Source organism: Oncorhynchus clarkii, chromosome 24 (genome assembly GCF_045791955.1).
Source record: "Oncorhynchus clarkii lewisi isolate Uvic-CL-2024 chromosome 24, UVic_Ocla_1.0, whole genome shotgun sequence".
Classification (NCBI taxonomy): domain Eukaryota; kingdom Metazoa; phylum Chordata; class Actinopteri; order Salmoniformes; family Salmonidae; genus Oncorhynchus; species Oncorhynchus clarkii.
Window position 1 is genome coordinate 2,813,594 of NC_092170.1, and position 18,967 is coordinate 2,832,560.

The following is an 18,967-nucleotide window of genomic DNA, read 5'->3' on the forward strand; positions in this document are numbered from 1 at the left end:
CTGATGGTTTGTATTAGGGCTGTGCAGAGATTATACAGTGTTTCCAGTTGTCCCTCGAGGTAAGTGCTTGTCAAAAGTTGCCGTTGATATGAATTAAACTTGAGGAGAATCAATGTCACAGACCATTCAACGTTGCGTAAATCTTAGACAACACAGTGGAGGCCTGACTGTGTCATCATCACGGATGGAGGGGAGGACATTCAGATTGACAGTGACGGGATAGTACATGTATGGTTGGTATTGGGGTCATTGAAGGTGATATAGCATCTGAATAACAGGATTTTGAAGACTCAGGGTGCTGTTTGAATTGGGGTCCTGGGGACCTCCTTAAAATGTGACACAGGGCCAGGGGCTGGATGCTGGTTGTAGGAAACGTCTAGTATTTACAAAAAAATTCTAAGGGACAGCCTGTTACAGCGTAAGGATGATGAAAGAGAAAGGTAAATATTCAATCGGCTCTGGCACAGATGAACCATGGCTAAAGTGTAAATCAAAGTACCCAGAATAACACAGTAGCCTGTGATGAGACGTATAGTGTGACGACAGAATGTGTCTGAATGCCAAACAAATTCAGACAAGGTATACAAAAGGCACATTACTTGGTCAGAAAAAAACTACGACAAGGTTGTGGGTTTAAGTCCCACAGGGATGACACAGACATTCTAAAAGTGTATGCACTCATTGTACTGCAAGTCAATTTAGATTTTAAGGAAACATCTGGTAAGTGTCATTACTATCCTACCAGTACAACAATGGGGTTCTGTGTGTGACCGCTGGTACAGCTCTATTCTTTACTATTGTTGGTGGTATCAGGCCAGACAGCCAGGGTATACTTTCAGTGCAGTGAGGAGCCATCTTATGGGGTAGTGATGAGGGACTTGATATGTCAAGACAGGTAGCTCGTGCGGCAGAAAATCTTGAGGGTTCAAGATTACACATTAATTATGGGATGAGGCATCCCTTTTACACTGAAGACTTAACTATTGATGCGCTGTCATCAGAAACTGTGGCTTTGACCTTATGTAGAGAGACTAACCACAGTCTCTGATAATGGTTACCATGGGACTAATGACATTATAACATCCTACGAGATGGGGTCTGTAGATCAAGCTGTGTCATGGCACATAAACCATAGACTAGGCCTAGGGGGCTTTGACACTAAAGACTTGCTCTTGATTTGTCTTTTTGAAATGGATAGATATATTGTATTCGATTTTTCACTATAATGGAAATAAAGTAATATTCAAACATGTTTTGTGTGTCCCACTATGGTTTCCTGCACAGAGAACATTAGAATAATCTGCAGAAAACATTGATATGGAATAGCGCGAGTCCCTATTCTTAGTTGGAACTACATAATTGCCATATTATTTTTTGCTGTGTATTTACAGGAAAATAATGAACGCCCTCTCGACCAATTATAATAGAGTATTCAGCCTAGTAGATTTTGCATTGTACTATTGTATTAGTTATTTATACAGTATTACATTATAGAAACAGTATATAGAGTACCAAAGAATAACACATTTACATAGCACAGCACGTCTCATTACTTCATTTATTGGACATAGTTTTTTTTTGTTGTTGTCAAACTTACATTTCATGAGAATCCATATAAAGGAGCATTGCAACATGCATCAAATTTTCATTGCAGGCATTTAATCACATAGAACAGGTTTATAAAAAGCATTTACAGCAAATGTAAATAATAATTGCTTAAAAACCTTATTCATGGTCCTTCCGAGCCAGATAGGAACAATTGTCACGTGGTGGCTGTAAGTTGTTTTGGTATAATATTAATAATAATAATCACATTATTAATAATAATAATAATGAAATGTATCACAAACATGTGCCTCTCTTGCCAAGTGGACCAGTGAGAAAACCATGAGTCAAAATGTTTCATCTCTATGCATAACACATTTTATTCTGTGGGTGGTTTAAAGCTGCAGAGCTCATAGATGACCAGTTTAATATGATCAGGTTTAATACTGAGATGAACACTGATTTGTTGATATCTAGTTGTTCTTTGCAGGATTCAGCCATGATCAAAATACATCATATACACAGATTAAATAGGTGGTTTGCTTTAGTGTTTTTAAGCACATCTTCTTGTGTTTTCTTTACATTTCCTGGAGTGGACAGTTCTTAAGTGACAAGCACGATGGTTAAGACCAACATGACATTTCCAACAGACAGTTCATTGATAAAAGACATTATTCCTCGATATACATTCATGTGGGAGATCATAAGTCCACAAAATAATCAAACAAAAGTCCCCAGGTCTTCATGTGTGGCATTTACTCAGTCTCTCCATTTCTCAAAAGATCATCACTGAGACTTATGGTCACGTGCAGAGTCCTCATGTGGATGAGGTATATTTTAGTAGGCTATAAGTTATGCTTTTCTTCATTTCAGCTCCCTGCTGAAAATGCCAACCTTAGCAATGCAGGATCTTGATGAAAGCTTTTCTGAACTCTATATTGAAAGTGGTGTATATGATGGGGTTCACCGCACTGTTCACATACCCCAGCCACGTGAAAGCATTATACATCTCCGCAGGAACCTTGCATGTGGTGCAGTGGGTGTTCAATATATGAGTGATGAAAAAAGGTAGCCAGCATATGATAAATACACCTAGAGAGAGAGAGAAGACAAAATGTGAAGAGATCAGAGAAACCAGCTATTACCGTGGTACTGGATTGATGCTGACATTGAGCCATGTCCTGAAGTTAAACTTGATTAAAAAAAAGTCCTTCTAAAGTATGAAAATTTAAAACTGTCTCCTTTTGTTGCAACATTGTCTGCCTCGCTGCCTGTAAGCTATTTTCAAGTTAAGGATTACTAAGGGACTATAATATACCTACACAGGCCATCAGAAAGCTACAGCTAGTAAAATAAATATATCAGCTACATTTCATTTTATTCTCTTACTGCTTATGACGATTGAAAGTAAAATAGACTTTACCCCAATGTTTATATCCCTCCTCTCTCAACAGTACCTTCAAAGTGGTATTCATGTTAACAACTTACCAAGGACTATGGCTAACATTTGAGTGGCTTTCTTTTCCTTCTGTTGGGAGATCTTCCTCTTACTCATGAGAGTGGGTTGCTGCTTGATAGACGTCTGGGTTTTGCCGTTGGGTAAGGCCTCGGTCTGAAACACTTTAGCCACTTTGGGCACTTCCGCCAGTATGTCCTTCGAGTCGCTGTTCTTCTCCACTTTGAGGGAGCCCTCAGGCGGGGAGGGGGACACGGAGGTGGGGCTGGTGTTACCCTTGGTTGGCGGGAGGAGCTGGTGGCTGACAGGCGTGGCGGTAGCAATGTCCACATTCTTCTGTTTCTGAGGGTTGCAATTGGTGCTCTCGTCCAACTCCATGTCGTCCCCTTCGTGGGCCACCTCTTTGATGAAGATCTGCTGACAGAGATCAACAACAATGTAGTAGTAGTAGTAGTAATACTATTAATAGAGCAGTAACTTCTATATCTTGCTTATGGGGAGAAATGGGAACGATAGAGGAGACACTGCATTAACTGCCTTTGAAAGTAAATACATTTCCTTCTGTAAAAAATAGCACAACAAATACTTGACGCACCACTTTTTTCTTGTTGACAGGAAAGCTCCCATTAGGTTTCACAATCACAGTGCACAGACTCACATCTCCTGGGTGACTGCACTTCTCCTGAAACAACAACAGGGGAAAGAAGCCGGCACACAGTCACTGCACAGGCACCAAATTGTCTCCGAGTCGCTCTTTGAGAGGGCACAATTCTAAAGAACAATTAACCAAACAAACTGTCATTCTATTGAGCGTACACCGTTATTTGATTCCCATTCGAGTCATTACATCCATAACACTCAATAGGGCAGAAATAAAAAGTCCACGGAGTTAAACTGACAATATTGTTTCAGAAATGGTTTATTGACTCTCAGTATAAAAGTGTTGAGGACTATTTTTCTTGCAATTGCCCAGTACCTTGTGAATTTATTTTCTCTTCGCTCTCCCTTCCCCACATCAAGACAAAAGCATGCATGTACATGAGTAATGTACAGGGGTGAGAGAAACACGTCTTCTTTTCCTGTATTGATCCGCTTTAATGTCACTAAAATCAATATCCAGAAAAGGTCACTTAAAAGGCACATCATAATTACTGTTGCATTTCAGGTCTCCTCCTAATCTAGTAGACCAATGTAACATGGCCAAGTGGGATTTGTCACGTGAAATGACCAATTACAGCACAATATGTTGCTAACAATCTCATTGCACAAAAGATAACCATCTTAAAAACACCTTAGGATAATTGAGTGTGCCCTTTTCATCCCAGCTAGAAAGCTATCTCGTGTGTATTTCTTGCCCCCTCCAACAAGATCATTATCTACAGTTGAAGTCGGAGGTTTACATACACCTTAGCCAAATACATTTAAACTCAGTTTTTCACATATCCTGACATTTAATCCTAGTAAAAATTCCCTGTTTTAGCTCAGTTAGGATCACCACATTATTTTAAGAATGTGAAAGGTCAAAATAAAAAGAGAGAGAATGATTTATTTCAGCTTTTATTCCTATTATCACATTCCCAGTGGGTCAGAAGTTTACATACACTCAATTAGTACTTGGTAGCATTGCCTTTAAAATGGTTTAAGTTGGATCAAACGTTTTGGGTAGCCTTCCACAAGCTTCCCACAATAAGTTGGATGAATTCAGGTTTGTAGGCCTCCTTGCTCACACATGCTTTTTCAGTTCTGCCCACAATTTTTCTATGGGATAGAGGTCAGGGCTTTGTGATGGCCACTCCAATACCTTAACTTTGTTGTCCTTAAGCCATTTTGCCACAACTTTGGAAATATGCTTGGGGTCATTGTCCATTTGGAAGACCCATTTGAGACCAAGCTTTAACTTCCTTAACTTCTTTAATGTCTTGAGATGCTGCTTCAATATATCCACATCATTTTTCCCCCTTCATGATGCCATCTATGTTGTGAAGTGCACCAGTCCCTCGTGCAGCAAAGCACCCCCACAACATGATGCTGCCACCCCCGTGCTTCAAGGATGGGATGGTGTTCTTTGGCTTGCAAGCCTCCCCCTTTTCCTCCAAACATAATGATGGTCATTATGGCCAAACAGTTCTATTTTTGTTTAATCAGACCAGGGGACATTTCTCCAAAAAGTATGATCTTTGACCCACCCCATGTGCAGTTGCAAACCATAGTCTGGCTTTTTTATGCTGGTTTTGTAGCAGTGGCTTTTTCCTTGTTGAGCAGCCTTTCAGGTTATGTCGATATAGGACTTATTTACTGTGGATATAGATACTTTTGTACCTGTTTCATCCAGCATCTTCACAAGGTCCTTTGCTGTTGTTCTGGGATTGATTTGCACTTTTCGCACCAAAGTACGTTAATCTTTAGGAGACAGAACGTGCCTCCTTCCTGAGCAGTACGACGGATGTGTGGTCCCATGGTGTTTATACTTGCGTACTATTGTTTGCACAGATTAGCGTGGTACCTTCAGGCATTTGGAAATTGTTCCCAAGGATGAACCAGATTTGTGGAGGTCTACAATTTTATTCTGAGGTCTTGGCTGATTTCTTTTGATTTTTCCATGATGTCGAGCAAAGAGGCACTGAGATTGAAGGTAGGCCTTGAAACACATCCACAGGTACACCTCCAATTGACTCAAATGATGTCAATTAGCCTATCAGAAGCTTCTAAAGCCAGGATATAATTGTCTGGAATTTTCCAAAATGTTTAAGGGCACAGTCAACTTAGTGCATTTAAACTTCTGACCCACCTGAATTGTTATACAGTGAATTATAAGTGAAATAATCTGTCCATAAACAATTATCGTAAAAATGACTTGTGTTATGCACAAAGTAGATGTCCTAACCGACTTGCCAAAACTATAGTTTGTTAACAAGAAATTTGTGGAGTGGTTGAAAAACGAGTTTTAATGACTCCAACCTAAGTGTATGTAAACTTCCGACTTCAACTGTATGTGTTTGGCCTCTCATGTCTGGGAAGCGCAAACACTTTATGGACAATATTTTGCTTCCTCCTGTTAGATTACATTCTCCAAAAACACATGACGTGTTGTTGACAAAGTATTTCATTGAATTGGCTCTCCTAAGTGTCTCTTCATTTTTGAAAAACATGATTTGCAGCCTAGTCACCTTTAATGTGACGCCTGTGTCGCGGTCGCCTGTCCCTTGACACAAGCGCTTTGTGTTCACCCGTTTTCGCCGCTTGCGAAGCACCACATAAATTTGCACGTAGACCAGCAGAGTGATGATGAAGGGAATGTAGAAGGACACAATGGAGGAGTACACCACAAAGGCCGGGTTGGCGATGATGCACAGGGACTCGTCGCGAGTCGCTAGGGAGGAAAACAAAATGACAGAAAACAACAATACTAGTCAAACGTACAGTGGCAAGAAAAAATATGTGAACTTTGAAATTACCTGGATTTCTGCATAAATTGGTCATCAAAATTGATCTGATCTTCATCTAAGTCACAACAATAGACAGACATAGTGTGCTTAAACTAATAACACACAAATTATTGTATTTTTCTTGTCTACACTGAATACATATTTTAAACATTCACAGTGTAGGTTGGAAAATGTATGTAACCCTAGGCTAATGACTTCTCCAAAAGCTAATTGGAGCCAGGAGTCAGCTAACCTGGAGTCCAATCAATGAGACGAGATTGGATATGTTGGAGCTGCCTTGCCATATATAAAAAATAAATACAATTTAAAAAATAAAAAAGTATTATTTACCTAAAATCTGAAATTCACAATAGAAGCTAGCTAGTTTACTGTCTAACGTTAGTATTCAGCTAACCACAGTTTGTGGTCATCAGCTATCCTTTAGCTCGAAAAGCTATTGCCAGTTTTGTACAACGCGACTCAGACCAGAACATACCGGACCTATTTTTCTCTCCATATCCCCGGATTTCAACCGCAAGCTCTGGACATTTACACCTGTATCTCGCAGCTAGCTAGCTGCTATCCGTGTGACTATTGGCTTACGTCGATCCCGGAGCAAACATCAATTATTCCGGAGCTAGCCAGCTGAAGAGTTCAATCAGCCACTTCTGGGCTACAATCACCTACCCGGATCCATTTTACTGCCGATGCGGAGCCCCACCGGGCCTTCACGATTGGACTACCGACATTATCTGCCCGAGGGAGTTATCCAACTGGCCCCTCCGTCACATGAACACCCATCTGCGGCCTGCTAATCGTTAGCTGTCTTATCGGCTGCTCTCTGAATAGGTCTATCGGACAATTTTTTCTTGGGTCACTATAACTATTTTGCCAATTGGATTGATCCCCTCTACCACACGGAACCCCCCTAATCTACTGACGGAAGCGCACAAGATGGCTAAAAACAGACCTTCATCCTATGCTAGCTTGCTACCGATGGCCCGGCTAGCTGTCTGAATCGCCGTTACCCCAACCAACCCTACTACTCACTGGACCCTTATGATCACTTGACAAAGCATGCTTCTCCTTAATGCCAATATGCCTTGTCCATTGCTGTTCTGGTTAGTGTTTATTGGCTTATTTCACTGTAGAGCCTCTAGCCCTGCTCATTATACCTTATCCTACCTTTCAGTTCCACCACCCACACATGCGATGACATCACCTGGTTTCAAGGATGTTTCTAGAGACAATATCTCTCTCATCATCACTCAATACCTAGGTTTATCTGCACTGTATTCACATCCTACCATAACTTGGTCTGTACATTATACCTTGAATCTATTTTATCACCCCCAGAAACCTCCTTTTACTCTGTTCCGGACGTTCTAGATGACCAATTCTCATAGTTTTTAGCCGTACCCTTATCCTACTCCTCTGTTCCTCTGGTGATGTAGAGGTGAATCTAGGCCCTGCAGTGCCTAGCTCCACTCCTATTCCCCAGGCGCTCTCTTTTGATGACTTCTGTAACCGTAATAGCCTTGGTTTCATGCATGTTAACATTAGAAGCCTCCTCCCTAAGTTTGTATTATTCACTGCTTTAGCACACTCTGCCAACCCGGATGTTCTAGCAGTGTCTGAATCCTGGCTTAGGAAGACCACCAAAAACTCTGAAATCTCCATTACTAACTACAACATTTTCAGACAAGATAGAACGGCCAAAGGGGGCGGTGTTGCAATCTACTGCAAAGATAGCCTGCAGAGTTCTGTCCTACTATCCAGGTCTGTACCCAAACAATTTGAACTTCCACTCTTAAAAATCCACCTCTCTAAAAACAAGTCTCTCACCGTTGTCGCCTGCTATATAACCCCTCTGCCCCCAGCTGTGCTCTGGATACCATATGTGAACTGATTGCCCCCCATCTATCTTCAGAGCTCGTGCTGCTAGGTGACCTAAAATAGAACATGCTTAACACCCCAGCCATCCTACAATCTAAGATTGATGGCCTCAATCTCACACAAATTATCAATGAACCTACCAGGTACAACCCCAAAGCCGTAAACACGGGCACCCTCATAGATATCATCCTAACCAACTTTCCCTCTAAATACACCTCTGCTGTTTTCAACCAAGCGATCACTGCCTCATTGCCTGCATCCGTAAATGGGTCAGCGGTCAAACGACCTCCACTCATCACTGTCAAACGCTCCCTGAAACACTTCCGCGAGCAGGCCTTTCTAATCGACCTGGCCTGGGTATCCTGGAAGATATTGATCTCATCCCGTCAGTAGAGGATGCCTGGTTATTAAAAAAAAATGCCTTCCTCACCATCTTAAATAAGCATGCCCCATTCAAGAAACTTTGAACCAGGAACAGATATAGCCCTTGGTTCTCTCCAGACCTGACTGCCCTTAACCAACACAAAAACCGCCTATGGCGTTCTGCATTAGCATCGAACAGACCCCGTGATATGCAACTTTTCAGGGAAGCTAGAAACCAATATACATAGGCAGTTAGAAAAGCCAAGGCTAGCTTTTTCAAGCAGAAATTTGCTACCTGCAACATAAACTCAAAAAAGTTCTGGGACACTGTAAAGTCCATGGAGAATAAGAACACCTCCTCCCAGCTGCCCACTGCACTGAGGATAGGAAACACTGTCACCACCGATAAATCCACTATAATTGAGAATTTCAATAAGCATTTTTCTACGGCTGGCCATGCTTTTCACCTGGCTACCCCTACCCCGGTCAACAGCACTGCACCCCCCCACAGCAACTCACCCAAGTCTTCCCCATTTCTCCTTCTCCCAAATACAGTCAGCTGATGTTCTGAAAGAGCTGCAAAATCTGAACCCCTACAAATCAGCCAGGCTAGACAATCTGGACCCTTTCTTTCTAAAAATTATCTGCTGAAATTGTTGCAACCCCTATTACTAGCCTGTTCAACCTCTCTTTCGTGTCGTCTGAGATTCCCAAAGATTGGAAAGCAGCTGCGGCCATCCCCCTCTTCAAAGGGGGGGACACTCTTGACCCAAACTGCTACAAACCTATTTCTATCCTACCCTGCCTTTCTAAGGTCTTCGAAAGCCAAGTCAACAAACAGATTACCGACCATTTCGAATCCCACCATACCTTCTCCGCTATGCAACCTGGTTTCAGAGCTGGTCATGGGTGCACCTCAGCAACAATACTGTGCAACCGTATTCATTGACCTGGCCAAGGCTTTCAACTCTGTCAATCACCACATCCTCATTGGCAGACTCAATAGCCTTGGTTTCTCAAATGATTGCCTCGCCTGGTTCACCAACTACTCTGATAGAGTTCAGTGTGTCAAATCGGAGGGCCTGTTGTCCGGGCCTCTGACAGTCTCTATGGGGGTGCCACAGGGTTAATTCTTGGACTGACTCTCTTCTCTGTATACATCATTGATGTTGCTCTTGCTGCTGGTGAGTCTCTGATCCACCTCTACGCAGATGACACCATTCTGTATACTTCTGGCCCTTCTTTGGACACTGTGTTAACAACCCTCCAGACGAGCTTCAATGCCATACAACACTCCTTCCGTGGCCTACAATTGCTCTTAAATACAAGTAAAACTAAATGGTTGCTCTTCAACCGATCGCTGCCTGCACCTGCCCGCCCGTCCAACATCACTACTCTGGACGGTTCTGACTTAGAATATGTGGACAACTACAAATACCTAGGTGTCTGGTTAGACTGTAAACTCTCCTTCCAGACTCACATCAAACATTTCCAATCCAAAGTTAAATCTAGAATTGGCTTCCTGTTTCGCAACAAAGCCTCCTTCACTCATGCTGCCAAACATACCCTTGTAAAACTGACCATCCTACCGATCCTCGACTTCGGCGATGTCATTTACAAAATAGCCTCCAATACCCTACTCAATAAATTGGATGTAGTAGTATATCACAGTGCCATCCGTTTTGTCACCAAAGCCCCATATACTACCCACCACTGCGACCTGTACGCTCTCGTTGGCTGGCCCTCGCTTCATACTCATCGCCAAACCCACTGGCTCCAGGTCATCTACAAGACCCTGCTAGGTAAAGTCCCCCCTTATCTCAGCTCGCTGGTCATCATAGCAGCACCCACCTGTAGCACGCGGTCCAGCAGGTATATTTCTCTGTTCACCCCCAAAACCAATTCTTCCTTTGGCCGCCAATCCTTCCAGTTCTCTGCTGCCAATGACTGGAACGAACTACAAACATCTCTGAAACTGGAAACACTTATCTCCCTCACTAGCTTTAAGCACCAGATGTCAGAGCAGCTCACAGATTACTGCACCTGTACATAGCCATCTATAATATAGCCCAAAAAACTACCTCTCCCCCTACTGTATTTATTTATTTTGCTCCATTGCACCGCATTATTTCTATCTCTACTTTGCACATTCTTCCACTGCAAATCTACCATTCCAGTGTTTTACTTGCTATATTGTATTAACTTCGCCACCATGGCCTTTTTTTTTTGCCTTTACCTCCCTTATCTCACCTCATTTGCTCACATTGTATATACACTTATTTTTCTACTGTATGTTTGTTTTACTCCATGTGTAACTCTGTGTTGTTGTATGTGTCGAACTGCTTTGCTTTATCTTGGCCAGGTCGCAATTGTAAATGAGAACCTCGTTCTCAACTTGCCTACCTGGTTAAATAAAGGTGAAATAAAAAGAAAAGTAAAAGAAACTCACACATTTTGAGTTTGCTATTGTCATGACTGTCCTGACCAGGTCAGGTTACAGGAGACCACAACCCTACAGATTATCTCTCAACCCCGACAGAGGAGGAGAGATCTAGGGGTCTGAAGATGTGGGGGGTTTTATGACCCCTCACGCCCCTGGTAAATCTCAGGCCACAGACAAATTCCTTTGTCCTGTTACTATGGAGAACCAGCCTCAGAACATTAAACATGAAATAAAGGGACTTTGGAACAATGGTTTCCATCAGCCACAATGGTGGTCATGACGATAGATGGAATATGAAAATGTATGTCATTTTTGTTTTGTTATTAAAGGTTAATAGATGATGTTATTATTAAAACATTGTAACGTGAAGAGTTTTCCTAGTAGATGTTTGATGTTTATACATTGTACGTTGTATGGAAAATATCCAAATCAAAGAGAATGTTTTGGGGAAGATGAAATGTTATTAAGTTACTTGTCTAAAATTAGATTTGAATAAAATCTAGACCTTGCCTGATTAACTTGGTATGCCCAGAGAATTGCCCTAAAGGCAGTTATGCCCACTTTTGACCCAAGGGTATAAAACCTGTGGGTATAGAATTTACACGAAGACTACGTGACCCAAGCTGCAGCAAGGTCTAAAAAGTCAACGAACCCAGAACGCGACGCAAGTTTGAAGACAAAGAAATCCTTTTCTACCCAAGCTACGGATGAGTAGCTGTGTCTAAGCGGATTAATTCAAGTCAAACCACCTAGCCTCCATCTCCCATCGAATCGTGGTATCTAAAGGGTTTCATTCCTATGCTGTGAGCTCTGAGCTACAGAGCCGTGTCCTCAGAAGACCCCTTCCAGAGCAAAGGGTGAGGGAACAGACTCCTAAGCCAAAAGGACACTAACATCGGGAGGACGATCAGTGAGGTGCGCCGGAGTAGTGCGTCATCGAGCAGTCTGGACGGTCCACGCAGAGAATCTTCGGAGATCATCCCCACGTAATTACATCATTATATTCTGACCCATAAGAGCGGCAGTTTGGGGCAAGGCTAGGGTTAAAATAGCATAGCTGACAAATTCACCCAAATGTATTTATCTCTCGTGTACTTTCTTTTTTCTCTCTCTCTTTGAAATCCCCATTTTGGGTAACGCGCCATAGTGTGTTGGCCCGTTAAACTAAGTTCTAATCAATAGCCTATAATGTGTTTTTTGTCTATGTGTATCTTTTATCATCATTTTAGCTTTTTAGTAAATAAATATTAAACTAAGATTGGTGTGGTACGAACTCATTGGTGAGACCCGGGTCCGTGCAGATTCACGGGCTATACGACGTTCAGAATGAGATTGGTAGAGGCAACTGGTTAATTAGCGGCCGTTGTAAAATCGATATTCTAATATTCTTTGAGTTCATTTGGGAAATAGAAACTCAATAAAAAACTAGTTTTCCTATGGTGCCCCAGGTTAATTAGTTAATAATTGCTTGATTCAGTTAATCAACTAACTAATACAACTAATACAACGTCACAACACTATTCACAAGAAGCATTGCCTGATGTGAACAATGCCTCGAACAAAAGAGAGCTCAGAAGACCTCAAATTAAGAATGGTTGACTTGCATAAAGCTGGAAAGGGTTACAAAGGTATCTCTAAAAGCCTTGATGTTCATCAGTCCACGGTAAGACAAATTGTCTATAAATGGAAAAAGTTCAGTACTGTTGCTACTCTCCCTAGGAGTGACCGTCCTGCAAAGATAACTGCAAGAGCAGTGTAGAATGCTCAATGAGGTTAAGAAGAATCCTAAAGTGTCAGCTAAAGACTTAAAGAAATCTCTGGAACATGCTATCATCTCCGTTGACGAGTCTACGATATGGAAAACACTAAAGAAGAATGGTGTTCATGGAAGGACACCACAGAAGAAGCCACTGCTGTCCTTTAAAACATTTTTTTACGTTTGCAAAAGTGCACCTGGATGTTCCACAGCGCTACTGGCAAAATATTCTGTGGACAGATGAAACTAAAGTTGAGTTGTTTGGAAAGAACACACAACACTGTATGTGGAGAAATAAAAGGCACAGCACACCAACATAAAAACCTCATCCCAACTATAAAGTATGGTGGAGGGGAGGGAGCATCATGGTTTGGGGCTGCTTTGCTGCCTCAGGGCCTGGACAGCTTGCTATCATCGAAGGGAAAATGAATTTTATCAAGACATTTTGCAGGAGAATGTTAGGCTATCTGTCCGCGAAATGAATCTCAACCGAAGTTGGGTGATGCATCAGGACAACGACCCAAAACACAGACGTAAATCAACAACAGAATGGCTTCAACAGAAGCCCAGTCAGAGTCCTGACCTCAACACGATTGAGATGCTGTGGCATGATTTCAAGAGAGCAGTTCACACCAGACATCCCAAGAATATTGCTGAACTGAAACAGTTTTGTAAGAGGAATGGTCCAAAATTCCTCCTGACTATTGTGCATGTCTGATCAGCAACTGCAGAAAACATTTGGTTGAGGTCATTGCAGCCCAAAGCGGGTCAACCAGTTATTAAATCCAAGGGTTCACATAAGTTTTCCACCCTAAACTGTAAATGTTTACACGGTGTGTTCAATAAAGACATGAAACCGTATAATTGTTTGTGTGTTATTAGTTTAAGCAGAATGTTTGTCTATTGTTGTGATGAAGACCAGATACATTTTTTGGACCAATTTATGCAGAAAGTCAGGTATTTCCAAAGGGTTTACATACTTTTTCTTGCCACTGTATGTAAGGAGCCTTGCACGAGCGAACAGGAACAGCTCATTTGAGCAATAGTCATTCTCTGTAGCATGAAGCAGCTTGATGTATAAGTACAGTGCCTTGCAAAAGTATTCGGACCCCTTGAACTTTGCGACCTTTTGCCACATTTCAGGCTTCAAACATAAAGATATAAAACTGTATTTTTTTGTGAAGAATCAACAACAAGTGGGACACAATCATGAAATGGAACGACATTTATTGGATATTTCAAACTTTTTTAACAAATCAAAAACTGAAAAATTGGGCGTGCAAAATTATTCAGCCCCTTTACTTTCAGTGCAGCAAACTCTCTCCAGAAGTTCAGTGAGAATCTCTGAATGATCCAATGTTGACCTAAATGACTAATGATGATAAGTACAATCCACCTGTGTGTAATCAAGTCTCCGTATAAATGCACCTGCACTGTGATAGTCTCAGAGGTCCGTCAAAAGCGCAGAGAGCATCATGAAGAACAAGGAACACACCAGGCAGGTCCGAGATACTGTTGTGAAGAAGTTTAAAGCCGGATTTGGATACAAAAATATTTCCCAAGCTTTAAACATCCCAAGGAGCACTGTGCAAGCGATAATATTGAAATGGAAGGAGTATCAGACCACTGCAAATCTACCAAGACCTGGCCGTCCCTCTAAACTTTCAGCTCATACAAGGAGAAGACTGATCAGAGATGCAGCCAAGAGGCCCATGATCACTCTGGATGAACTGCAGAGATCTACAGCTGAGGTGGGAGACTCTGTCCATAGGACAACAATCAGTCGTTATTGCACAAATCTGGCCTTTATGGAAGAGTGGCAAGAAGAAAGCCATTTCTTAAAGATATCCATAAAAAGTGTTGTTTAAAGTTTGCCACAAGCCACCTGGGAGACACACCAAACATGTGGAAGAAGGTGCTCTGGTCAGATGAAACCAAAATTGAACTTTTTGGCAACAATGCAAAACGTTATGTTTGGCGTAAAAGCAACACAGCTCATCACCCTGAACACACCATCCCCACTGTCAAACCAGCATCATGGTTTGGGCCTGCTTTTCTTCAGCAGGGACAGGGAAGATGGTTAAAATTGATGGGAAGATGGATGGAGCCAAATACAGGACCATTCTGGAAGAAAACCTGATGGAGTCTGCAAAAGACCTGAGACTGGGACGGAGATTTGTCTTCCAACAAGACAATGATCCAAAACATAAAGCAAAATCTACAATGGAATGGTTCAAAAATAAACATATCCAGGTGTTAGAATGGCCAAGTCAAAGGCCAGACCTGAATCCAATCGAGAATCTGTGGAAAGAACTGAAAACTGCTGTTCGCAAATGCTCTCCATCCAACCTCACTGAGCTCGAGCTGTTTTGCAAGGAGGAATGGGAAAAAATGTCAGTCTCTCGATGTGCAAAACTGATAGAGACATACCCCAAGCGACTTACAGCTGTAATCGCAGCAAAAGGTGGCGCTACAAAGTATTAACTTAAGGGGGCTGAATAATTTTGCACGCCCAATTTTTCAGTTTTTGATTTGTTAAAAAAGTTTGAAATATCCAATAAATGTCGTTCCACTTCATGATTGTGTCCCACTTGTTGTTGATTCTTCACAAAAAAATACAGTTTTATATCTTTATGTTTGAAGCCTGAAATGTGGCAAAAGGTCGCAAAGTTCAAGGGGGCCGAATACTTTCGCAAAGCACTGTACCTCCTTAATTCTGAGTGCCAAGCTAAAACGCATCGGGTACCATATAAACAGGGTGTGGTATGACTCAGCCGACGAGCGGTCTCCCAACCTTTCAATCTCAGGGTGGGTACTCCAACCACAAGGCAACGGAGTTGGTCAAAACAGTGCAAAATACATAAAATTGACATTTTGGATGAATATACAGTCGTGGGCAAAAGTTTTGAGAATAACACAAATATTAATTTCCACAAAGTTCGCTGCTTCAGTGGCTTTAGATATTTTTGTCAGTTTTTGTTTGTCCACCCGCCTCTTGAGGATTGACCACAAGTTCTCAATGGGATAAAGGTCTGGGGAGTTTCCTGGCCATGGACCTAAAATATCAATGTTTTGTTCCCTGAGCAAGGTGCTCCATCATGCTGGAAAAGGCATTGTTCGTCACCAAACTGTTCCTGGATGGTTGGGAGAAGTTGCTCTCGGAGGATGTGTTGGTACCATTCTTTATTCATGGCTGTGTTCGTAGGCAAAATTGTGACTGTGCCCACTCCCTTGGCTGAGAAGCAACCCCACACATGAATGGTCTCAAGATGCTTTACTGTTGGCATGATACAGGACTGATGGTAGCGCTCACCTTGTCTTCTCCGGACAAGCTTTTTTCCAGATACCCCAAACAATCGGAAAGGGGATTCATCAGAGAAAATGACTTTACCCCAGAATATCAGTCTGTCCCTGATGTTTTTCCTGGAGAGAAGTGGCTTCTTTGCTGCCCTTCTTGACACCAGGCCATTCTCCAAAAGTCTTCGCCTCACTGTGCATGCAGACATTCCTGCTGACATTCCTGAGCAAGCTCTGTACTGGTGGTGCCCCGATCCCGCAGCTGAATCCACTTTAGGAGACAGTCCTGGCGCTCGCTGGAATTTTTTGGGCGCCCTGAAGCCTTCTTCACAACAATTGAATTGCTCTCCTTGAAGTTCTTGATGATCCAATACATTTTTGATTTAGGTGCAATCTTACTGGCAGCAATATCCTTGCCTTTGAAGCCCTTTTTGTGCAAAGCAATGATGACGGGATGTGTTTCCTTGCAGGTAACCATGGTTGACAGAGGAAGTACAATGATTCCAAGCACCACCCTCCTTTTGAAGCTTCCAGTCTGTTATTCAAACTCAATTAGCATGACAGAGTGATTTCCAGCTGTTACGGATACAGGTATCCTGTGTCTGTGTATCCTGTGTGTGTTTCTTTTCTCTCCTTCTCCCCTCACAGGTGAAAATCATTACTCCCCAATCAGTCAACAATCAACCCATCAATCAGAAGACACACCTCCTCCTGTTTCCTACCCTATCACAGTTCCTTCCCCATGGTTTAAAAACCCCATCATTTGTTTGTTCAGGAGCTCAATCTTTGTAATGCCATGTTGATAGATAGCTGTTCTTGGTAGATTTCAGGAGAGCTCAATCTTTGTAATGCCATGTTGGTAGATAGCTGTTCTTTATAGATTTCAGGAGAGCTCAATCTTTGTAATGACATGTTGGTAGATCTCTGCTCTTGATAGATTTCAGTAGCACAATTTCTTTGTAAATGCCATGTATGTAGATCTCTCTCTTTGTGTAATAATTAACCTCTTCTTTTGGTTTGAGCACCTCCAAATCACTTTGTCATCTCCTGTGAGTATTGTTTTTGTTTATGGTGTTTGCTGGTGGGAAAAAGGGGAAACCAAGACAAGTCGCCCATGGGCATACACTACCCGTAGGTAAACTTTGTTAACACACACTAGTTAGAACTGGGCGGACCACCCACTGTATTTTGGTTAGTTAGTTAGCTGTTGTTGAAATAGGCTAGTCTAGCTTAGGGGTGTTTTGAATACTTATTGTTTCTTTCCTTGGGTCCAGCTCAGCCCCTTTTTCCTGCTCCCCCCCCCCCATTACCGTGTGTTTATAATAAACCCTGAGTTTGACGGTATTATTTCGGTTGTCGTGGTTATTTCGTTCACTTTTACTTTGTCACTATTATAATTTACATGAGTTATGTTACGGGTCTCACTACCATCCCCCCTAGACTGTCGGGCCAAAAGAGATTCGTAACATAAGTGGGGGCTCATCCGGGATCTGTCTTTACTGACACCCATGCCGCTCATGTAGATTGTTGTAGTGGTATAGTTCAGTGTTGAGCGTCATAGCTGAAGTAGCATTAGTGTTTGCTATTTTCGTTGGCTCTTGTGAAGTAGTGTAAGATGGCTACTTTTGATTTGAAGTCCTTTTTGGATAACCCTTCGTGGGAGGTTTTTGACAAATGTCGTAGAGTTGATTTAGTGACCTTGGCTGACCATTACTCAATATCGATTCCGCAGAGTGTAGTTAAGGCGGAGGTTAAACAGCTAGTGTTAAATGTATTGTTGGAAGAGCAGGTGCTTGTGCTACCGCTGCCTGAGTCTACTAACCCTGTAGGGGATGTAACTGCTCCTATAAGCCCATTGGTATCTGATAATGAGGGTGAGGCTAAAACACCAGCCACATTGTCCCATTTTGATCCACTCTCCCCACTGTCAAACGGTGATGCCAGAAGGGATGTCTGTTTAGCACAGTTCCAACTAGAGGTGGAAGAGAGAGCCCAAATTAGGCGAGAGACTCTCCAGTTGGAGATGTGTAAAATTGAGGCAGAAAAAGAAAAAGAACAGCGGCATTTAGATTTGGAGATGGGTAAAATTGAGGCAGAAAGAGAACAGCGGCATTTGGAGATGGGTAAAATGGAGGCAGAAAAAGAACGAGAACAACGGCAGATGATGTGTAAAATTGAGGCAGAAAGAGAACAGCGGCAGATGACGTTTAAAATGCGCCAGATGGAACTGGAGGCAGAGACAGCGAGGCTAGCCTTCGTTCCTACTGTGCCTGTTTGTGAGCCGTCCCCACCTGCTGTGTCCTCAAACACGTTTGACATTAGTAGGCAGATTGCCTTAGTACCTTTGTTCAGAGAGTCGGAGGTTGACTCCTATTTTTGTGTATTTGAGCGTATAGCCGTAGCATTGAAGTGGCCTGAAGAGGTATGGTGCCTATTACTTCAGTGTAAATTAACTGGTAAAGCCCAAGAGGTTTTGTCAGCGCTACCTCTGGAGGACAGTTTGAATTATGAAGTGGTCAAAGCTACTGTTCTTCGTGCCTATGAGCTTGTGCCTGAGGCATACCGACAGAGATTTAGGTCTCATAGAAAGTCTTCTAGTAAGACTTATGTGGAATTTGCTAGAGACAAGGGAAATCTGTTTGATAAATGGCATGCTGCTAGTAAGGTAACTGATTTCAACTCTCTCCGGGAGTTAATCTTGTTGGAAGAGTTTAAAAATTGCTTACCCGAACGCATTGTAGTTTACCTAAACGAACAGAAAGTATCCTCCCTGGCAGAAGCGTCTG

At 42.3% G+C, this 18,967-nt stretch overlaps 1 protein-coding gene across 1 annotated transcript in view; it reads right to left on the reverse strand.

Moving 5' to 3' along the window:
* Positions 1-1,568: 1,568 nt before the first annotated feature.
* LOC139382369 (D(2)-like dopamine receptor) overlaps positions 1,569-18,967 on the reverse strand; it is a 60,318-nt gene continuing 42,919 nt past the window's right edge. Inside the window, exons 5-8 of the mRNA XM_071126367.1 lie at positions 6,169-6,371; positions 3,597-3,683; positions 3,034-3,418; positions 1,569-2,637 (exon numbers count right to left, since the gene is read on the reverse strand). Of these exons, the coding sequence (XP_070982468.1) occupies positions 2,441-2,637; positions 3,034-3,418; positions 3,597-3,683; positions 6,169-6,371 (872 nt within the window). The 3' untranslated portion in view covers positions 1,569-2,440. The remainder of the gene's footprint in view (positions 2,638-3,033; positions 3,419-3,596; positions 3,684-6,168; positions 6,372-18,967) is intronic.